The sequence below is a fragment of the Delphinus delphis genome, chromosome 1 (assembly GCF_949987515.2).
Source record: "Delphinus delphis chromosome 1, mDelDel1.2, whole genome shotgun sequence".
Lineage (NCBI taxonomy): Eukaryota > Metazoa > Chordata > Mammalia > Artiodactyla > Delphinidae > Delphinus > Delphinus delphis.
In genome coordinates this window covers 12,297,054-12,319,697 of record NC_082683.1, presented here as the reverse complement: position 1 = coordinate 12,319,697, position 22,644 = coordinate 12,297,054, and the positions used below count along the sequence as shown (strand labels likewise).

General features: G+C 55.7%; 1 protein-coding gene and 1 long non-coding RNA gene across 3 annotated transcripts; one reads left to right on the top strand and one right to left on the bottom strand.

Moving 5' to 3' along the window:
* Window positions 1-104: 104 nt before the first annotated feature.
* On the bottom strand, window positions 105-3,372 carry LOC138414109 (uncharacterized). Its single transcript, XR_011246518.1, has 3 exons — window positions 3,243-3,372; window positions 2,816-2,934; window positions 105-434 (listed from the first exon to the last, which is right to left on the bottom strand). It is a non-coding gene; the product is annotated as an uncharacterized lncRNA (long non-coding RNA).
* ARHGEF19 (Rho guanine nucleotide exchange factor 19) lies at window positions 2,371-20,470 on the top strand. Of its 2 annotated transcripts, XM_069540766.1 has the most exons (18): window positions 2,371-2,463; window positions 2,780-2,870; window positions 3,373-3,504; window positions 10,591-10,839; window positions 11,261-11,545; window positions 11,720-11,828; window positions 11,904-11,980; window positions 12,299-12,561; window positions 13,397-13,557; window positions 13,662-13,814; window positions 14,042-14,171; window positions 14,317-14,391; window positions 14,566-14,655; window positions 14,832-14,992; window positions 16,923-17,081; window positions 17,400-17,479; window positions 19,089-19,193; window positions 19,656-20,470. In XM_069540766.1, the coding sequence occupies exons 1-18, from the start codon at window positions 2,371-2,373 to the stop codon at window positions 19,808-19,810; spliced, it is 2,568 nt and encodes an 855-aa protein (XP_069396867.1). In that variant the 3' UTR covers window positions 19,811-20,470. The 2 variants fall into 2 exon arrangements, with proteins under 2 accessions (XP_069396867.1, XP_059871096.1); XM_060015113.1 differs by lacking the exons at window positions 2,371-2,463; window positions 2,780-2,870; window positions 3,373-3,504 and having other exon boundaries at window positions 10,397-10,839.
* Window positions 20,471-22,644: the final 2,174 nt, after the last annotated feature.

Below are 22,644 nucleotides of genomic sequence, written 5' to 3'. Positions count from 1 at the left end.
TCTAGATTTGTCTATACCAAGGTCTTGACCTTGAAGTTGGTCCTTGATTTCCCTGGACTTCAATTTTTTAAAAAACATGTTTATTTATTTAGGTTGTGCTGGGTCTTAGTTGTGGCAGGCAGGCTTCTTAGTTGTGGCTCGCAGGCTCCTTAGTTGTAGCATGTGAACTCTTAGTTGTGGCATGCACGTGGGATCTAGTTCCCTGACCAGGGATCGAACCTGGGCCCTCTGCATTGGGAGCATGGAGTCTGAACCGCTGCCCCAAGGAAATCCCTGGGCTTCAATTTTCTCAACTGTAATATTCCAGTGCATCATTGGGTAAATGTGAAACTCGAACACCTGCATTCATTCATTCACTCAACCTCCCATTGCTGACATTTGGCTTCATCACCATCTTTGTGGTCGCCTTTCCACTGAGCAGTCTGGACTGGATGCTGGGGACACAGAAATGAACCAGAGCTGGGCCTTCCCTCTAGGAGCTTCCAGTTTTTAACAAGGATGGGTCAGGAGTCCTCAAGGGCTAGACTCCCAGGAGGTGGTGTTACTGTGTAATTGCCATTGTCATTTGGCAGGAATGGGAGGGAGAATCACCAAAAGAACCACCCCTCCCCCCACCAGCAGCATGACTCCCTCTTCCTGGGCCAGAAATACCCAATTGACTTCTTATGGGTTGAGCAGTAGATATGGGCCATGGTCCCAACAGGCCTTGGGAACATAGCCTAGTTGGGGGCGGTGGGACAAGGCCTCCCAGCAGCCCGGTCACCAGAGTTATCTCTCAGTGGGTGGGCAGGGAGAGAGGTCAGCCTCAGCGTGGAGTTTAGCTGTGGCCTGGCTCCAGAAGGGGTGGGCACATTGCCAACAGATGCGGTAGGTCTACAGGTTTGTGGGATACCCTGGTGAGCACGGCAGGCTGCTTGGCATGTGGAACGAGGACGTGAGTATCCTTAGAGAGCCAGCTCTTGCGGGACGGCGGGGGGCATCACACCCTCAGGCCTGGCAGGGCAGGATCTGCCTCTGGGGCCTCCAAGGAGTAGGGGGCCAGCCCCTAAGCCCTGAGTAAGGTGCTGCGTGTCTGCCAATCACAGTGAGCCTGGAGGCTGACTTCTCGAGCTTGCTCAACAGCTCTTCATCATCACAGTGGGCAAACAGCTGGTCAGCAACGTGCAGGAGTTCGTTGTGCTGTGAGCGCAGGGGATGATCTGGGGGTTGGGCCTAGTCAGGCTGGGGCAGGGGGCCTTTATGAGAGCAAAGCAGAAACCACCCCCCACCATGGGGGTCAGGACCCTGGAACATAAGTCCTAGTTCTGCCTCCTGTAAGCTCTGGCTTTGCTTCTAAGCTTCAGTTTGCTCACCTGTACAATGGGGACAATAATACCTCTCCAAGAGAGTTGAGTGGATTAAATGATATGCTGAACAGGAAAGAGGAGGGCTTTCTATTAGCATTTTAGATTGGGGAAGGGCTTTCAGAGACCGAGGATGGCCATGTAGGAAGCACAGAGTTTAAGAGCCCTGGACTCTGGAGTCTAACAAACAGGACTTGAGCTCTGGTTGCACCATTTACAACTTGGGGAGCCTTGGGCCAGGTCTCTGAGTCTCCATTTCCTCCTCTGTAAAGTGTGAATTATCATGGTGCCTATCTTTAAGGGAGTGGGAGGATAGAAATGGCATTGTCTGGTCCCAGGAAGCTGAAGACCTGGCGGCAGAAGAGACACCTGGCCGGGCTGCAGGACACCCAGATCAGGCAGGAGCAGCGGCGCTGGGAGGAGGACTGTGAGCTCATTGAGTTCAAGGGCCAGTTTGATGAATACCTGGAGATGGGTGAGCAGTGGCCCAGCAGTACCAGGCCCAGCAGGGTTCCTGGGGGCCTGGCCCAGCAGGGGAGGTGACCCCAGGCCTGACACTCCCCAACTCCAGTGCTGCAGTCTAGGTTCATCACCATCTTCGTGGCAGCCTTCCCACCGGCACCCCTATTTGCTCTGCTCAACAACTGGGTGGAGATCCGACCGGACACCCAGAAGTTCTGTGTGAGTACTGGTGGCTGGCGGCTGAGCGGACCCGGCTGCTCCTGCTTGAAGCCATTGCCTACCTTTCTGTCATCGTGAATGTGAGGAGAGGGGGGTAAGGAGGGAAATACAGGGTCAGAGGGGAAAATGAAGATCAGAGACTGGGAGGAGGCTCGGGAATAGGGAAATGGGGGCTGAGGGTGGAAATCAGGGTGAGAGATTGGGAAATAGGGGCAGAAGGCTAGGATCCTCGGGCACAGGTTCCTGCCTGCGGGAGTGGGGCTGGACCTGGGCGGGGATGAGTTAGGAGACTGGGCCCTGAAAGGCGGGACGGCCTTCCTGTGAAGCCCCCTTGCAGGCTTTCCTCATGGCCTTCACCTCGGACTTCCTGCCACGTCAACTTCATGCTGGCGCCCACACCCCCTGCTTACCTTGCCTAGGGCAACCACACGCCCTGCAGGTGGGAGAACGACCGGCCGGGGCTGAACGCGGTGGGGCGGGGCCTGCTTGGGAGGGGCGGGGCCCTGAGTCTGCGGACCCGCTGGGCCTGGCTGGGGGCGGGGTGCTGAATCTGGAGGCGGGGCAGTGAGCTTGTGGGAGGGGTGGGGCGGGGCCTAACTGGGAGGGCAGGAAGCTGAGTCTAGGGGGCGGCTAGAGGGCAGAGCTGGCTGAGAGTACTGCTAACCTGGCAGGGCCAGGCTCTAGGGTGGGGAGGGGTGGGAGTGCCGGTCGCGGAGTCGAGAACCTCGCGGGACCCCGCGCCCTCCTCAACCCAGGTACAAGGGCTTTCGCGACGCTCAGAGGAATCTCACCCTCTTCTACTGGAAGCTGCTGGCTGTGCGTCTGGGCTTCATCATCGCCTTCGAGGTAGGCTCAGCCATCTGTGCGTCGGACGGACCCGGGTCCAAGTTCAGGCTGTGCGGCTGACTGGCTGTAAACGGGGTATATTACAGAATAGGATCTACTTCATAGGATCGCTCTGAAGATTCAGTGGCAAGTACTTGCACAGCATAGTGGGTGCGCAGTGAATTAATGTCACGACTACTACTATTATTGTCTCTTGGCAACAGCCCTGGAGCTCCTTCCAGCTTTGCTCAAGATCCTCTTTCTCTAGCTCTGATTCTAACAGGGTCCCTAGTGTTAAGGGGTTCGAATTATACCTCCCTGTCTTTGGGCAAATGAGGACCTCTTTATGCTTCGGTTTCTTTACAGGTAAAACAGGGGAAGTAATTTACTCACCTCCTAGAGTTGTGAGGATTAACTGAATGAATACCCGGAAACCCTCAGAATAGTGCCTTGCACTTAGTAAACGCTCGGCAGATTAAGATTGCTAAAACAGTCCTTCTCTTTGGCCCCTCCTTCTCCCCAGCACGTGGTGTTCTTCCTGGGCCTCATCGCCTGGCTCGTGCCCGACGTGCCAGCCGCCCTGGCTACCAAGATAAAGCGCGAGCGTTACCTGGCCAAGCAGGCGCTGGAGGACGACAGGGAGGCGCTACTTTCGGTTAGCACCGCCCACGGACCCTGGCCCCACCCCTCTGACCGCGCCCCTATGCCTGCCCCCAGGCCTAGGCTCTGCTTTCTTGCCCCGCCCTCTTGTTTGGCCTCGCCCAGGGGGAGGATTGGCCGCTCGCCCTCAAATTTTCGCCTGGCCTCCCTCTTCATCCAGCTCCGCGCACGCCACGCCCCTTCTTTTACACTGTTTCCACCACTGTCGCTTCTGCTCTGGAGGGCCCTCCTGCTCAGCCTGACCTAGCCTTGCTTTCCGTCCACTGCAGCAAGGGCGCTGTTCCCAGAGCCCAGGACGTAGGGTCGAGTGAGGAGAGACTGCCCTTCCAAGACCCTAGTTCCCCCAGGATCCTCCCTCCTTTGGGGTCCTCTGCTTCCAGCTAGGGGTCTGGGCAGTACCCTGGCCAGCGGCCCCAAGGTCGGCCCTGGAGTTGGGATGAGAGGGCTGGGGTTCTCTGAAGACCCCTAGTCCTGCATTGCCTCCCTCTTCATGTTTCCAGTGTCCTGCTCTATGTGCAACGCTGACAATAATCCTCTCTGCGCCCCAGCGTGCCACCTCTCCATGGACATCTGGTCCCCAACCACTCTTTGCAGTGTCTCCTCATTATGTGACTGTGCTCTGGGGGGCGAAGTGGATATGAAGGAGTGAAGGGACCTAACCTCTCTGAACTGAATGGTCAGCAGTTGGTAAGGGAGAGCTCATTAGGGTCTGGGCGTGGACCTCCTGCCCTGTATGCTCATCAAGACCTGTAGTGTGTCAATAGTAATGAAAGTGTCTATAGTTAGGTCAGCTGAGACACCTCCCAATGGACTTCCACACACTTTTCACCAGATCCTCCGCAAAGCCTGGTGAGACAGTATTGGGCAGTAGTTAAGGGCACAGATTGGTGGTGGAGTCACAGACCTGGGTCTGAATATGAATTCTGACTTTTATTTGCTGTGTGACCTTGGGCAAGTTCAATTTCATCATTTGTAAGATAGGGACTTCATAGAACTGATGAGAGATTTAAATGGGATAATGTACTTAACATGTACAAGTCTCATGTCCTCATCTGGTAAGTAGGAGCAGTAACAGTATCTATCTGGGTTGTGGTGGATATTAAATGATTATTTATGTGAAGTGCTCAGAACAGTGCCTGGCACACAGTGAGTGTACAATAAGAGTTGTTAAGCAACGTGAGTATTAGTATTTGTATACATCTTCATATTAAGTGTCTGGCAATTACCAATTGCTCAAATAAATGGCATGCGAAGGGGATTCCCTGTGGTCCATTAGGACTCCGGCGCTTTCACTGCCAGGGCGGGGGGTTCAATTGCTGGTCGGGGAACTAAGATTCCACAAGGCTCACTGCGTGGCCAAAAAAAAAAAAAAGAAGGCATGCAAAGATTGCATACCACTGGGCTATTTGAATTTTTTTTTAACATCTTTATTGGAGTATAATTGCATTACAATGGTGTATTAGTTTCTGCTGTATCACAAAGTGAATCATTTATATGTATACATATATTCCCCTATCCCCTCCCTCTTGCATCTCCCTCCCACCCTCCCTATCCCACCCCTCTAGGTGGTCACAAAGCACAGAGCTGATCTCCCTGTGCTATGTGGCTGCTTCCCACTAGCAATTTTACATTTGGTAGTGTATATATGTCCATGCCGCTCTCACTTCGTCCCAGTTTACCCTTCCCCCTTCCCGTGTCCTCAAGTCCATTCTCTACATCTGCGTCTTTATTCCTGACCTGCCCCTAGGTTTTTCAGAACCTCTTTTTTTTTTAGATTCCATATATATGTGTTAGCATACGGTATTTATTTTTCTCTTTCTGACTTACTTCACTCTGTATGACAGACTCTAAGTCCATCCACCTCACTACAAATAACTCAATTTCGTTTCCTTTTATGGCTGAGTAATATTCCATTGTATATATGTGCCACATCTTCTTCATCCATTCGGGACATTGAATTGGTTTTTTGAGGGCTCATTCAGTGTGGACTAGAGCCTGGGAAGTCTGGTGGAGGAGGCTGTTGGAGATGGTGAGGGTGGGTCATTACAGGTAGCAGGGGAGGACAGATCATTCATGAGGAGCTGTGATGCTGGGAGGATGGCCAGGATGGTGCCAGGTGTGTCACATCACTGGCTTTCACGATTTCCGTCCCCAACCATAGAGATGAGTGATCCCTTTATAGATGCTGTAGCAGGCTCAGAGAGGATCAACACACTGCAGAGTTCTCAGGATCCCTGAGGAGACCAAGGCTTGGGAGTTTCTCTGCAAAACTCCCAGGATGCTCCCCAGCCCCAAGAAGCCCCCTGAGCACATCTCACATTTGGGAAGCTCCAGAAGAGGGGTGACCTGTCTGTCCCCTGGGAGGAAAAGCAGTGCCTCCCCCATCTTTAGGATGTCGGTCTGGGGTCCTTCAGAGCCTCTCCTGGGCATAGGACTCCCATTGTTCCAGCCCCCCTCTTGTACCTCAGACTGGCCAAACCGGTTCTGGGAAAGGGGGGCGGGGAGCAGGCACGTTGAGACAGCCGCCTGCCCGCCCGCGAGGTTCCCTCCGCCCTTGCCTCCCCTTCTCCCTGCCCCACACAATACCCGGGAGCTTGCATTGCCTGGCTCAGGGGCCATGCTGACATCGCCCCCTGAGGACCCGGCTGCATCCCCAGAGCTCTCAGGGTGTCCTGGAGCCCTGGACCGTGCTGGAGGCTGGACGGAGCTCCCTGGCTGAGGTAGGGCCCCACCTGGCTGCCAGCAACCCCTTCCTCCTCCCGCCAGTCTTCCCAAGCGAGTCCTTTGTGCAGCCTGCCTGGCCTCTGATCCTGGCTCCCACACACTTAAGGCCTCTTGGGGCTCCACAGCCTGTTTGGCCTGGATTCCCTTTCCAGTCATGACCTCCCACTTGGCCTTGTCCCTTAAGGAGAAGAGGGGCCCTGGCAGGGCCCTACTCCTCAGGCAGCAGGGCAGGGGGCACCAGGGAGGGGGAAGGGAAAAGCTGGGCACAGGAGGTCAGAGATGCTTTCTCCGGACCATAGTAGTGTCCAGGGACCTTCCCTGCCAGCCTTACCAAGTGGGCCCATTGTCCATGTGATTAGCAGTGCCCACTGGATGGGACACTTTCTGGCCCTGCCCATCCTTCTCAGCCTGCAGAGATACTCACGATGACCAAAGTTTCCTAGGTGGGGTGGCTGAGAGGGGCCCTAGGGGCTGCTCTACAGATGGGCACACTCAGGCCCAGGCCCAGGCTATGATTTGCCTAAGGCCAGTGTCAACGCAGGGCCTTGAACGTTGGCAGGGGTTTTCCCCTGTGGGTTCCAGAATGACCCTTGCCTAGTGGGCACTAGAGTATCCCGTGACAATGTCTTGGGCAGGTAATGTCCCTCTGTTACCTGGGGCCAGTCTCTTCCTGAGGTTTTTTTTTTTTTCTTCTTCTAGCAGGGATAAGCTATAAACACTATGAACATAGTTCTGCCCCTCCTTGGTCCCCAGCATTGAGGCTGAGTGGACAACATCCATGGAAGGCCACAGGGCTGGCATCCTGGCTAGATGGGTCATTCTCATTGTCCCTTGGCCTGGACGGAGGTGGAGGCTGACCCACTCCTGACTTCCTCCCTAGGGACCTGCCTCCAGCCTTGTGGCCCCTGAGGAGGCCTTACACGCCCCCTCCATTTACTCAGCCTTCTCCTCTGAGGCTTTAATAGGGGGTGCTCCTTGGAATTCCCTGGTGGTCCAGTGGTTAGGACTCTGCGCTTCCATGACAGGGGGCACAGGTTCGATCCCTGGTCAGGGAACTAAGATCTCGCATGCTGCGTGGCATGGCCAAAAAAAGAAATTTTTTTAAAAATTGGGGGTGCGGGCTTCCCTGGTGGCGCAGTGGTTGAGAGTCTGCCTGCCAATGCGGGGGACACAGGTTCATGCCCCGGTCCGGGAAGATCCCACATGCCGCAGAGCGGCTGGGCCCGTGAGCCATGGCCGCTGAGCCTGCGCGTCCGGAGCCTGTGCTCCGCAATGGGACAGGCCACAACAGTGAAAGGCCTGCGTACCGAAAAAAAAAAAAAAAAATTGGGGGTGCTCCTGCCCCAAGGGTTCCATGTTTTGCTCATTTGTCCCTGCAACTGACAAGGGCAGGGGGTTCCTCCCTGCCCTCTAGGGGCTTCCAGAACCCAAGTGGAGAGAATCACCCAGAATACAAGGGAGCAGAGTGTGTATTCTTGCACATGTGTACCCACAGAAGCAAGTGGGACTTCTGTGTTAAGGACTTCTGATTCCAGCAGAGAAAGAGACCTGTCTGGTGGGCAGTGGTCCCCTGTGTCTCCTGCCACATGCTCCTACAAAATAGGGTGTGTCTCACCCTCACTGCCTCAGTTTCCCTAATTCTGTGATGGCTGAAGCCATCCATCTGACTAGAGAAAGACTAATAAAACTCAGAAGAATGACTGTCAACTGCAAAGCTCCCACTGTGTGATAGGTGCTTCATATGCATTATTCTTTTTTTTTTTTTTTTTTTTTTGCTGCGCCGTGAGGCATGCAGGATCTTAGTTCCCCGACCAGGGATTGAACCTGTGCCCCCCTGCATTGGGAGCGAGGAGTCTTAACCATTGGACTGCCAGGGAAGTCCCCCTGCATTATTCTTTTTTTTGCGGTACGCGGGCCTCTCACTGTCGTGGCCTCTCCCGTTGCTGAGCACAGGCTCCAGACGCGCAGGCTCAGCGGCCATGGCTCACGGGCCCAGCCGCTCTGAGGCACGTGGGATTCTCCCGGACCGGGGCATGAACCCGCGTCCCCTGCATCGGCAGGCGGACTCTCAACCACTGCGCCACCAGGGAAGCGCCCCCTAAATTATTCTTAATTCTCCTATTAGCGTTTTGAAGCATGACTGTCCCATTTACCAGATAAGAAGAGACTTGCTCCCTGTGGGGAGGGTCTGGAGGAGTAACTGTCCCTCAGGAGCAGCCACCCTACCTGTACTCCAGGCAGGGGATGAGAAAGCAGGGGAAGCAGGTTGAGGGACTGCAGAGAGTGGGACCCAGTCACAGATCCAGCTGTCCTCCACTGGGTCCTCCCCTCTTTCCCTCTCTCCCAGGGTCACTGACACTGTCACTGTTTCTCTCAGGCCGAGGCTTTCTCCCTATCTCTGTGGACCTGGGTCCTTGGGTATTTCAGCCAGAACAGTTCACTCTCACTTCCTCCAGGATGCCTTCCTGGAATGCCCGGGTTGAGCGGAGCCCAGCACCCTAATCTGACGGTTCCTCTGGGTTGGCTCTTGCCAACCTGTATTGTAACTGTTTTCATTTCTGGCTTCCCCACGAGACTGGCAATCCTGCGGGGCATGAAACATTTGCCCATGTGTCTCCCCGAGTTTTTCCGGGCTTCACATCTGTCTCTGAATATCTGGTCTGTCTGAAATTTTCAGTGTCTCTGTCTCTGTGTCTCCATCTCTGGGTCCCTGAATGTCTCAGCGTCTGTGGTTTTCTGGTTTTGAGTGCTTTGGGGTCTTGGTTTCTGGGTTGCTGTCTAAAGGGTCTCAGTTTTCCAGGTCTCAGTCCCTCGGTCTCTCAGTCTCTGTCTCCTGGGTCTCCTGGCCCTGCGAGGCTGGGCACTGCCCCTTTGGCCTGAAGGGGCCTCTGGGGGGTCCTCGCTGCCCAGCCTGCCCACAGCGAGGCCAGGCTAGGGTAGGCCCCCGCCCAGCCCGCTGCCTGTTCCCTCCCTCCCTACCCGCTTGCCTTACCACAGGGTTTGATGAATCAAACTCTTTGTCTGGGTGGGATCTCCCCCAGCCAGCTGGGCAGAGAGAGGGCTTCCCCTGCCGGAGCAGCCGAGCGACATCAGCTGTGGGCCTTGGCTGGAGAGGTGAGGGGCTGCAGGAGGGCAGCCGGCAAAGGGCCACAGGGCAAGGGCTGGGGGGCTCAGACCCCTTGATCAGTAGACCTGTCCTGAGGCTCCGGCAGCCTGCCTCGGGACGACGTCCTGCCCAGAGAGGACCCATTCAGCCTGGCCCGATCCTGGGGCGGGGAGCTGGGGTAGGGAAGAACCCCTCCCTCACCCCAAGCTGAGGGGCTGGGGCACTTCCCTGCCCGTCTCTTGGGAGGGCCCAGTCTGATCTGCGTGGTGGCCTGCCTGCCAGTGTGTGACCCTCCCAGCCAGCTTGGCATGGGTGTGGGCACCACTCAGCGCTAAAGGCTACAACTCTGGGCGCGGGAGGGGAGGTTGGGTAACACCAAAGCAAGGATTTCTGGGCCTGTGTGTTTGTATCTGCATCATGGTGTGTGAGTGTGAATGGAACAGGAGTGTGAGAAAACTTGAGTGGATATGGAAATATCTGATGGGTCATCATGTGTTTGTGAAAGTCTGAGTGAATATATGTACTTGTATAAAAATGTGTGTGAGCCTGCGAATTAGAAATGTCTGAGTATATCCGTGCAAGTATGTATGTCAATGTGTATACTTGGAAGAAAATGTGTGTGGATGTGCATGGAACAGACATGGGTTTGTGTGACAATGTGTGTATCTGTATGTCTGATTGCATGTCAGTGAGAGTTAGGAAATGTGCAAGGTGCTTCAAAGCACAGACTCAGAAGCTAGACTGCCTGGGTTTGAATCCTGGCTCCATTATTTACCAAATAACAACTTCTGTGCCTCACTTTCGTCACCTATAAAAAGGGGCTAATAATAGTATCAACTCGGGGTTGTTGTGAGGATTAAATGAAATAAGATGTGTAAAGTACTTGGCCTGTCATTCAGTAAGTGCCAAGTAAGCATCAGCTATTACTATATAATAAGGTGTGTGTGTGCTTGTACGGATGTGTGTACACAAGGCTTTGTCCAGGTCTCCAGGACATGGTGCTTACTGGCCAGCCCTGCTGTCCTGTGTCTCGCTCTGATGCCTTCTCCCCTGCAGGCCCAGGTGGGTGGCAGAGCAAAGGAGGAATGGACTGTGGGCCACCTCCCGCCCTCCAGTCCCATCTGGCTGGGCCACCTGGCACTGCCCACCGCCCAGTAGCTGTGTGCCAGCAGGAGAGTCTGTCCTTTGCGGAGTTGCCCACCCTGCAGCCCCCGAGCCCTGTGTGTCTGGATCTCTTCCCCGTCGCTCCAGAGGAGCTGCAGGCACCTGGCAGCCGCTGGTCTCTGGGGACCCCTGCTCCTCTCCAAGGGCTGCTATGGCCACCATCCCCAGGAGGCCCAGACACCGAGATCTCTACCGGTGGGGGAATGCGGCCCAGCAGGGCTGGCAGCTGGCCACACTGTCCTAGTGCCCAGTCCCCAGCTCTGGAGGGACCCTGGAGTTCCCAGCACCTACAGCCACAGCGCCGGGCCAGCCACGGCTCGGAGAAGAAGTCAGCCTGTGAGTCACTCAGGGTGGGGGGGTGGTGGCCTGGTGGGGAGGACGAGGAAGAGGTTGGGTGGCTCTTTTAGGACCCGTAAGCCCCCAAATTCCCCAAATAGGTGGGACAAGTGATAGATTTTAGTGATAAGGGAACTGTGGCTCAGGGGAGGCAAGTGACTTGTCCGAGGTTACACAGTGAGTGGCTGGCCTGGCCTCCCTGGTCCTTTGCCCACCCGTTGCCAACTGCAGTCAGGCACTTTGCTTCCTCTCTGCCCCTCTTGTTGATCCCATTACTCTGGGGAAAGTACCCGGCAAAAACATTGGCCTTTCTCATAGGCACATCTCGCTGATGCTCAGGGCCACAGAGCGGTGGCAGGGAGGAGAGGAGAGACCCCAGTGGGTGCCAGCCTATTCTCTCTCACCCCACCTCCCCCTGCAGGGCGCAAGATGCGGGTGTACCAGCAAGAAGAGGCCCTTGGCAGCCCTGAGGCCCATGCTGTCTTCCTAGAGCCAAGCCAGGCGACAGAACAGGCCCTGAGCACAGCAGAGCCTAGGCCGCTGGAGCTGCCTGGGCCCACCCGAGTGGGCCTCGAGGGGCCTGAGCGGAGGCGCTTCTCAGCCTCTGAGCTGATGACCCGGTTGCACTCTTCCCTGCGCCTGGGACGGAATTCGGCAGCCAGGGCACTGACCCCAGGGTCAGGCCCTGGAGCTGCTGCCCGGGAAGGTACAGCCTCCTCCCCTGGGCCCTAAGAACAGCCCAAGAGCCAGACGCGGGGTGGGGCACAGCTCACGCTCACTGGATACCTGAGACTGGGGCCTGGTCAACTGGAGTGTGGTGGTGCCCCGGTGCCCAGCGCCACTCTTGGGGCCACCCTCCCTCAGCTCTTGCCCCCTCCAGGGAAAGCGTCTGGAAGAGAGTCGCGCAGTGTAGAGATGCGGGTGGACGCTATGGCGATGCGGGCTCTTGTTGACCTGAGCGGGGGCCACGGCAGCTGGCCCGAGCCCAGGTACTACCTCCCACTGCGGCCTTGGGTCCGAGGCGGGGTACAGGTGAAGAAGGGCCCTGACACTCCCTTTCTTAGGCTAGATGCGCAGGAAGAGCCGGCTCCGGGTTCCAGAAGCGCCAGCGAGCGGCGCCAGTCACGGTTCCTCCTTAACTGTACGTGGGAGGGGGTCACCGAGGAAGGGTCTGGGGGCTTTGGTGTACTGGGAAACTGGGGTTTGGAGAGTTGAGAGGTAGGGCTCTTGTGAGAGGGAGAGAATTGAACTCTCAGTATCCAGCACAGGGGCTAGCACGCAATTGGTGCTCAAGTAGTGTTCGTGGAATGAGTGAGTGAATTAATGAATTCACTGAGTCCCGCTATCCGAACCATCGGAAAGGCTGGTTAAGCGAGGCGGGCCCTCGGGGGAGCCTGGGAAGAGCCGGGCAGGGCTGGCGGGCGCCCCACGGCCCTCCCCCGCCCCTCTCCCCGCCCAGCGGTCCTCTACCAGGAATATAGCGACGTGGCCAGCGCCCGCGAACTGCGGCGGCAGCAGCGCGAGGAGGAGGGTCCGGGGGACGAGGCCGAGGGCGCGGAGGAGGGGCCCGGGCCGCCACGCGCCAACCTCTCCCCGAGCAGCTCCTTCCGGGCGCAGCGCTCGGCGCGAGGCTCCACCTTCTCGCTGTGGCAAGACATCCCCGACGTGCGCGGCAGCGGCGTCCTGGCTACGCTGAGCCTGCGCGACTGTAAACTGCAGGAGGTGGGCGCCGGGACCCGGCGGGCGGGGCCGGCGGGACTGCCAGCCGTGGGAGGCGGTCCTGGGGCCCAAAGAGGCCGGGGCAACATAAGGGGCGGGGTCAGGAGTAGGTGGTCCGCGGAGTAAGGTGGTCCGCGGACTAAGGCGACGCGGGCCGCAGGGGTACCCGGCCAGCGGGACTACAAACTGCAGTAGGTGGGCATGGGATCCAGCGGGGAAAGAGGGGCCACAAAAGAGGGGCTGTCAATGGGGAAGATGGGTCTAGAACACGACAAGGTGAGGCTGGATGCAAGCGAGGACGCAGGAGCCCTGGAGTCAAAGGCGAGTGGGGAAGCTCGATGGAGGGGCGGTGTCAACGGGGCAAGGCCTAGGATAGGGCAGGGCCAGAGGAAGGGCGGAATCTGGCTGGGCCTTATGACAGAGAACACTGAAAGCGGGGACTGGGCTGGGGGAGCCATGCAGAGCGCAAAACGCAAGGTGCGCGCAGGACCTAGCGAGAAGAGCAGGGGCGGGGTCGGAGGGAGGGCGGGGCTCATGGGAGGGCGCACCAGGGAGGGGCAGGGCCATCAGAAGACTAGGGCCCGGCTGGATGGGCGGAGCTAAGGGCGCAAACCAGGGCTGCAGTAGGGTTTGGACAATCGCAAGAAGCAGGAGGCGTGTCTCCGAACCCCATCTGGCGCCAGATCCTGGGTGAGGCTAGAGAAGGGGAGGCGACACCGGAGTGCAGCTACGTCTAAGGAGGTGGTGTCCAGGGCTTGGGGTGTGCGTGGTGGGCGAAGCGGTCGCATTCAGCGTGGGCTGGTTCCGCCTTTTCAATCCTGCGTCCGCCCTCACTCAGGCCAAATTTGAGCTGATTACGTCCGAGGCCTCATACATCCACAGCCTGTCGGTGGCCGTGGGCCACTTCTTAGGCTCGACCGAGCTGAGTGAGTGTCTGGGGGTGCAGGACAAGCAGTGGCTGTTCTCCAAATTGCCCGAGGTCAAGAGCACCAGCGAGAGGTGAGGGAGTGGTCTGGCCTCGCCGGGAATCAGGGACCGAGCCTGGGGTCCCATATCTGGGGTCTCATCCTGGTGCCGGCCCTGACCCCTCTCTGACCTTTCAGGTTCCTACAGGACCTGGAGCAGCGGTTGGAGGCCGATGTCCTGCGCTTCAGCGTGTGCGATATTGTGTTGCACCACTGTCCGGCCTTCCGCCGCGTCTACCTGCCCTATGTCACCAACCAGGCCTATCAGGAGCGCACCTACCAGCGGCTGCTGTAGGGCTGGGGGCTCTGAAAGGGGAGGTGGGGGAGGATAGGGGAGTCTCAGGCAGCAGTAGGCGCAGAGGACTGGGTGAGGAAGGGTGACCTGGGAGGGGAAGGGTACCTGAGAAGGGCTCTCTCCTGAGAACGCACCTCAAGGACAAATGGGGTGGCTGGAGTCGTGGATCCAGAAGTTCAGGGTCACCTGTGATCGCAGACCCTCCCCTCTCCCCATTTTCCAGCCTGGAGAACCCCAAGTTCCCCAGCATCCTGGCTCGCCTGGAGGAGTCTCCCGTGTGCCAGCGTCTGCCCCTCACCTCCTTCCTCATCCTGCCGTTTCAGAGGATCACCCGCCTCAAGATGCTGGTGGAGGTACCTAGAGGGCACCAGGCTGTGGGGAGGGCTGGGTGGGGGAGATGCTGCTGTGCCCTCCGCAGCCCCTTCCGGGCACCCACAGCTGGGCAGGGTCACTGGGAGAGGTCACAGCCTGCCTCACTGTGCTGACCCCACCCTCCAGAACATCCTGAAACGGACAGCACAGGGTTCAGAAGACGAAGACATGGCCACCAAGGCCTTCAATGCACTCAAGGAGGTGAGCTCGGCAGGGCGGGGGATGTCTGGCTTCCAAGGGCCTCCCCGGAATCCCTGTGTGCCTCTAAAGGAGCCCCAGCCTTCAGAGTCTCTGGTCCCCAGGTGGGAGCCTGAGGCTGGGCTCTGGGAGCCGGGGTAGGGGGCGCTGCAGGTGACCCACCTCTGGTCTCCCCAGCTGGTACAAGAGTGCAATGCCAGTGTGCAGTCCATGAAGAGGACGGAGGAGCTCATCCACCTGAGCAAGAAGATCCACTTTGAGGGCAAGGTGCGTGACCGCAGCCGATAGGATGGGGCACGCGAAGGGACAGCCCTGTCTCCTCCTTCCCTGGGGGCTGCAAGCCAGTTCATCACTGTCCAGCCCTCCCATCCCCTGCCCTGTGCTCTCTGCCCCGCTGCCCCCGGCCTGACCTGGGCTCCCGCTTGCCTCCTCTATCCTCCCAGATCTTCCCGCTGATCTCGCAGGCCCGCTGGCTGGTTCGGCACGGGGAGCTGGTGGAGCTGGCCCCGCTGCCCGCAGCACCCCCTTCCAAGCTGAAGCTGTCCAGCAAGGCGGTCTACCTGCACCTCTTCAACGACTGCCTGCTGCTCTCCCGGAGGAAGGAGTGAGTCGGGGCGGGGGTGGGTGTAGATGAGAGTGGAGCTCTCTTCTTCCCCGCCAACGGGCTCACAATCAGTCCATCTGACAGGCTGTGCTCCCAGGGCTCCCTGAGCCTTGGAGGTTCCCCTAGGAAAGGCAGAGCCAGGGCAAGTCCATCTTCTGGACCTGAGAATCAAGGGCTGAACTGTGTGCCAAGAACTCTGAAGCTGCTCTGAGCTTAAGCTAATTGGAGCAGAGATTAAAAGCACACCCTAGAGTCCCAGTCTCCCCTGAGTCATAATGATACTGATCAACATTTACTGAGAGTGTATTCTGTTCCAGGCATGCTATGTGGATTGTTCCCTTTAATCCTCTAATCATCTTCCTGAGAAGTAGTCTCCCTTGTTTTTCTCGAGATCATGGAGCTAGTAAGTGCAGGAGCCAGGAGGAGGCCAGGTCTGTCTGATGCCAGATCGCAGACTCTTAACTATTGTACTATCCTGTCTTCCATATGTAAAAGAGAAGGGAGATTCAATGTGATAATATGTGAAGAGTTTAGCAGAGTGCCTGGTACATAATGAACATTCACTCAGTATTAGTCTTGATTATTATAAGTTTGGGATGAGGGAGAGACTGCTGGAATGATGTAAGCCTTAAGGCTGGATGGGACATCTTACGCCATGAAAAGGATGGACATCCTATGCCGTGAAAAGAGTTCATTGCTGATTTACTCATTCATTCAATGATGCATCACTGAATCCCTGTTCTATACTGGGCCCTCCAAAGTGTGTAGGAGCTCTCAGACCAGTGAAAATACATCCTGATAACCACCTGTTCAGGGTTTTGATGGAAGGGGGTAGTATACTGTAGTATCCCCTGGTGTGGGGTGAGAATCAGTAAAGTTTCACAGAGGAAGGAACATCTGAGTTGGGTTTTGAAGGATAAGTAGGAGTTTTTCAGGTAGAGGAATTTGGGGGGATATAGCCAAGTCACAGAAGGGTACAAGAGCAGAGTATGTTTGGGAGACGATGAAGCCTAGTATGGCTGGATTTATAGAGGGGAAGGGCAGGAGAAGGAAGTTGGGATGTTGAAAGTCATGGCAGGAAGGCTAGACTTTCTGAAGGCAGTAGGGAACATGGGGAGTTAAGCAGAGGCGTGATATTTACTCCAGGCCAATTTGGAGAATGGGCCGGAAGGGCAGAGACCAGAAGCTCTTGTAACTGCCCAAATGAGAGTAGATGCTCCAGAAGTGGTAATGGGCTTGGGGATAACTGGATTCTGGGACCATAAGGAGGTAGACAGATAGGACACAGCTACTGGTTGGGTGTCGGGGGAGAGGGAGGAAAGAGGTGAGAATGACTGAGTCTCCTTTTGGGCAACTTGGTGGCGTCTTTCACTGGAATGGGGAACAGTGAAGGGACCTGGTTTGGGGTAGGAGATACTGGTTTTGTTTAGATGGGTTGAGATGAAGGAATTTATGGAACATCCTTGACCCACCCACCCACGCATCCTTCCCATAAGGGTTTATCAGACCCAAACAGTGGGCCTGGCAGTGTTGGGCGCTGGGATACAGCGGCAAACGAGACAAAGTTCAGCTTCTCTACCAGTTAGAGAGTCAGACACGAAACAGTCCATAGATCTCATCAGGGGAGCTGCCCAGTTGGTTCTTTGGAGCAGAGCCTCCAGGAAGAGGTTCAGAGAGAAGTGGAAAGTGTGCCTGGGGGCCAGGGACTGGTCTCCATCACCTTCCACCTCTGTCAGTGAGCCAGCACGAATGGAGCCCCTGTTCCTTTTAGGGACTTTGCTGGCTGCCAGGGAAGCGGTGCCCTGTGCAGCCAGGTTTCTTTGAGGAGGGACCTAGAGGGACAGGTGACCCCTTCTCCTCTCTTGCAATCAGAACTCATCTCGTCCTGAGGGTGGGGGCCGGGCTGACCTCGCCTCCTCTGGTCCTGCAGGCTGGGGAAATTCGCCGTCTTCGTCCACGCCAGGATGGCTGAGCTGCAGGTGAAGGACCTGAGCCTGAAGCTCCAGGGCATCCCTGGCCACGTGTTCCTCCTTCAACTCCTCCATGGGCAGCACACGAAGCACCAGTTCCTGCTGAGGGCCCGGACAGAGTGAGTGGGCTGGGGTGTGGGGAGAGGACCCCCCGGCAGGCACAAGGCCTTTATCTCTGGCTTCAGGATGGTGGCATAAGGCTGGACATGGGCAGAGCTGGCATCCAGGGTGTCCTGCACCTGTTCTGTTCTTATGCTCAGAGCTGGGTGGGCACCGGCTTGGGAACAGGGCCGTGGGTGGGCCCTGGGGTAGAGAAGACCTAATTCTGGGTCCCAGGTCTGGAAATCGTATCCAGTTCTCCCAGCTCCGGTTTCACCACCCTGGCCCTGGGAGACTGCACTTTGCATGTTGTGACAACTCAGACCCCCTTTCCCTAGAAGTGAGAAGCAGCGATGGATCTCAGCCATGTGCCCCTCTACCCCCCAGGAGGACAGGGAGGTCATCAGCGAGGGGGAAGGTAACAGCCTGCCCCCTACCCCCACTGGAGCCACATTCCCTGGGCTGGGTACCTCATTGCTCTCCCCTTTCCTCCAGCCCCGGGTGTCCTGTTGCCAGCGGGGTTAGTGCGAAGAGAGATCAACTGGCCTGGGGCAGGCAGGGGCAGCTCTGTGAAAGCTTGAAGGGTGGGTAGGCTTGACATAGGACAGACCAACCTCCACGTGCACAGGTAGCACCCTGGAGATGACATAGCCTTTTACATCCTCCCATTTCGTCCCCGTTTTACAAGTTAGAAAACAGATTCAGAAAGGTAAAGTGACTTGTCCAAGTTCAGCTAGTAAGTGGCAGAGCTGGGACTGGAACCCAGGTCTGTCTCTAGCGTTGCATCAGTTGCAAAGAGGACGGGAACCAGAGTGGCTGGGGCATGGGGGTGGGGGTGGTAGGATGAGGGATCTGCTCTGTTGAGCCAGAGGCTTCTCTGGGTATGAAATGAGGCTGGTAAGCTAGGGTGCAGCCCCATCAGAGAGCATCTTGGTGTAGTGGGTACCAGGTAGCTTTGGAAGGTTTCTGAGAGAGGGTGTTAAGGCTAAGCTAATGAAGGGGAAGGTAGGGAACTCACTTCCACCCAGTACCTTCCATGTGCCAGGGTGCTAGGGGCTTTGTATATGCCTTTATTTTATTTAATCCTCATGACGATCCTATTAGTCATTAGTCAAAAATCCTATTCATTTTTCCTATCTGAGAAAACTGAGGCCCAGGAATGTTAGGTAACCTGCAAGGTCATACAGCCAATAAGCTGGTCTAGCCCCAAGGCCTGTGGTTTTCCCGATACTCCCAGCCCACCTAGTGTGGTAGAAGCGGCTGAGGGCCTGGACTGGAGCTGATTCTCTGACTTGAGCTAGAGGTCCTGTTTGGGTTGGAGGGTAAACTTCCCACTCCAAAGAGGTGGTCAGGGAAGGCCCCTGAAGGATGGGGAGGGGCAGCCATGAAAAGATCTGGGGAAAATCATTCCTGGAAGGCGGAACAGCCAGTGCAAAGGCCCTGAAGGAGGAGGGAGCCTAGAGTGTTTGAGGGACAGCAGGGTGACAAGTGTGACTGAGCTTCATGAGCGAAGGAGAGAGGGGAAGATGAGGGAGGTGAGGAGGTTAGCAAGGGGGGCCACACCAGACTGTGTAGGGCTTTGTAGGCTGTGGGGAGGACTTTGGATTTTATTCTAAGAGGAGCGGGAAGCCCTGGAGGATTATAAATGGGGGAGTGATGTGGCTTGAATCTCAGCTGAGAAGGAGGGACTGGAGGGAACACCAGAGTAGCATGAGGGGACATACAAAGGGACCATTACTGTTTTGTGGGGGCTTTCTGGGGGCAGTTAGACCAGGAAGTCAGGAACAAAGTATTGAATTGAGCTGGGAAGATGAGAGCCCAGGCACAGAAGCAGTATTGAAGCCGGGAGAGACTGGATTCACCTAGAACTTGTGTTTAGGGTCAGAGAAAAGAGTGGCCAGGGTGGACAGAGGAAAAGCAGCAGCAGAGACTACCCTCCCAGCCCTTATTTGCTCCTGCTGCCTCTCCCTGCCTCCCCCTGCCCCATCCTACCCTGGGGACTCCCTCACTCTCCCTTGGGCTCTCAGACCGCCCCCAGGTTCAGTGTGTCAGGACATACAAGGCACTGCAGCCAGACGAGCTGACCTTGGAGAAGACTGACATCCTGGCAGTGAGGACCCAGACCAGTGATGGTGAGAGGGGCCTCCTGGGAAGGCCGCCCTGATGGGGCTTCGGTGGGCAGGAAGTAGCTAGGTAGCTAAGACTGCACAGGAAAAAGGTTATGCAAGTGTTGGTCAACCACAGCATTCAAGAATCAAGTTAAAAAAAATAAATAAATAAAATAAATTTAAAAAAAAGAATCAAGTTAGACAAGAGGAGGAACTTCCGGCTTGCAAAGATTAGGATTGAGAGTAACTGATGAGGGAGAGTGGGAAATCCCTTCTGAGAGGATGTCGGGAAAAACAGGTCAGAAGCTCATCTACAAGTCTGCTAGAGGCATGCTCCTTCCGGGATCTGGGGGATGCTGAGATGATGTCACCTCGGCCCCAGGGGTGCAGACGAGGCTTGTATCAGGGCCTAGGTGTTTCCTCGCAGACCTAGCCCAGGTGTTCCTTTGATGCCACTGATGCAACTCCTGGCCTATGTGCCCTTAGGCTGGCTGGAGGGGGTCCGCCTGGCAGATGGTGAGAAAGGGTGGGTGCCCCAGGCCTACGTGGAAGAGATCAGCAGCCTCAGTGCCCGCCTCCGAAACCTCCGGGAAAATAAGCGGATCACAACTGCCGCCAGCAAACTGGGGGAGCCCGTGTGATGGGCAGCCATGGCCTGGGACACCTGCTCCACACCCGGCTCCTGGACAGGCCTGGAGGGGGCCTGCAGTGTCTCCATGCCCCAAGATGCTGGCACTGGGACTTCTGTTCCGAGACCTGGCATTGAGAGTACAGGCTGGACACAGGAGGGGCTCTCCCCTGTCATACTACTCAGTGTCCACAATTCAGGGACGAGGGTAGTTTCTTCCTCTGGCTTGGGGGCCACAACTTGTGACCTCTGATATCTGGCAAGGGCTGGGGCCCTCTCCCTTTCCTGCCCTCGACACTGCCTGACTCTTGGTCCCTCTGGCAGGGACCTGGCTGGCAATGGCTGTGGTGCTGCTGGGTGCTGGGACCTGTACATGTATATATATCTGGAGTCTTCTGGCCTGAGCCTGTGGGGGCCCTGGTTGCTGTGACCTGTCTGTAAATAAAGTCCCATAATGCCTTTGCTTGGAGTCTGTGAGCCTTTTGGTGCTGCCTCCACCCCAGCCCTATTTCCCCAGCTAAAGATCAGGAGGGTCTCTGGCTGCCTCCCACTGGGCATTGGCCCTTCTGTAGAGTTTACCTCTTAACCAGAGGAGGGTGAGAGAGGGGCTCTATATCAGTTAGGCTGCTTCGGGCTGCAATTAACAAAATATCAGATTCAAACAGTCTTAAATATTAAAGAGAATATATTAGTTCTTGGATTTTTTTCTTACAGCTTCTTTAACAAATTAGCACAAACTAGATGACTTAAAACAACAGAAATTTATTCCATCGCAATTCTGACCAGAAGTCTGAAATCAGTATCATTGAGCCAAAATCCAGGTGTCGGCCGGGCTGTGCTCTGTCTTGTAGAGGAGATGTGCTCTAGGGGAGAATTGTTCCCTGGCCTCTTCCAGCTTCTGGTGGCTGCCAGCATTCTATGGCTTGTGGCCGCATCACTCTACTCTCTGCCTCCGCGGTCACATTGCCTTCTTTCTGTGTCTGTCTAATCTCCCTCTGCCTCCCTCCTATAAGAATACATATGGTTGGGGCATCCCTGGTGGCACAGTGGTTAAGAATCCGCCTGCCAATGCAGGGGACATGGCTTCGAGCCCTGGTCCGGGAAGATCCCACGTGCAGCTAAGCCCGTGCGCCACAACTACTGAGCCTGCGCTCTAGAGCCTGCGAGCCACAACTACTGAAGCCCATGAGCCTAGAGCCCATGCTTGGCAACAAGAGAAGCCACTGCAATGAGAAGCCTGGTCACCGCAACGAAGAGTAGCCCCTGCTCGCCACAACTGGAGAAAACCCGTGCGCAGCGGCAAAGACCCAACACAGCCAAAAATAAAATAAATAAATTAAAAAAAAAATAAAAGAATACATGTGGTTGCATTTGGGGCACACCCAGATAATCTCCCCATCCTATAATCCTTAATTTAAATCCCATCTGCAAAGAACCCCCCTCCCCTGCCTTTGTCCTATAAGATAACATTCACAGGTTCCAGGGATTAGAATGTGGATATCTTTTTGGGGGGGAGCATTTCTCAGCCAACTGAGAAGTGTAGTGGCGGGATGTGCTTCAGGCAAGGCTTGATCCAGTGGCTCATTGATGTCACTGACAACCCAGCTTTTTCCATTTCTCTACACTGTTGTCCCTATAATTGGCTTCATCCTAAGGCTTCCAGGGGCTTCTTCATTTACATCCAAAATGGAGGAAGAGAATTGTCTTTGTCCTAGCATTCCCTGTCAAAGTCCTGGGATGTTTTAGACCTGCTTGGGTCACATTGCTACCTCTGGGCTGATCACGGTGGCCAAGGAATGGTGTGTGCTAATAGACCTAGCCTAAGTCATGTGCTTTATCTCTGGAACCAGGTTATATTCTCTGGAACCCCAATGGATCCCCAAGTGGAATCTGTTGGCTGCTGCAAAGGAGGAGTAGGTGCTAGGGAGGCCAATATTCACTGAAACCCAAGTCATCCATGAGAGTGGAAGGACCTGGGAATAATGAGCTTGGAGATGTGTACACACCTGAGGGGATAGGAGCATCCTTTATCTCTCAAGAGGAGGTCATGGGGCAAAGGAAACAAATGAGTTAGGGTGGTCCGAGAGGGCAAACATGGGCAGATGGGAAGAAGCTCAGACCCATGAAGAAGGCTTTGGGAATGACTTTCTAACATGAGATGGTGCAGGGAAGGTGGAATGTATGGGCTAAGAGGACAGACATATTTGAATTTGAATGCTGGTTCATACATTTATATCCTGTATGATTTTTTTATTTTTTGGGCCACATTGGGAGTGCAGAGTCTTAACCACTGGACTGCCAGGGAAGTCCCCCGTATGACTTTTTTTTATTAATTAATTAATTTATTTTTGGCTGCATTGGGTCTTCATTGCTGCGCGTGGGCTTTCTCTAGTTGCGGTGAGCAGGGGCAACTCTTCGTTGCGGTGCACGGGCTTCTCATTGCGGCGGCTTCTCTTGTTGCAGAGCACGGGCTCTAGGCACATGGGCTTCAGTAGTTGTGGCATGTGGGCTCAGTAGTTGAGGCTCGCAGGCTCTAGAGCGCAGGCTCAGTAGCTGTGGCGCACGGACTTAGTTGCTCTGCGGCATGTGGGATCTTCCTGGACCAGGGCTTGAACCCGTGTCCCCTGCCTTGGCAGGCGGATTCTTAACCACTGCGCCACCAGGGAAGCCCCCCCGTATGAGTTTTTAAAATATAGCTTTTACTTTGGAATAATTTTAGGTTTACAGAAACGTTGCAGGATTATACAGAGAGTTCTGTATACCCCTTATGCAGTTTCCCCTAATGGTAACATCTTACATGACCATGGAACAGTTGTCAAAACTAAGAAACCAACGCTGGTACATGAC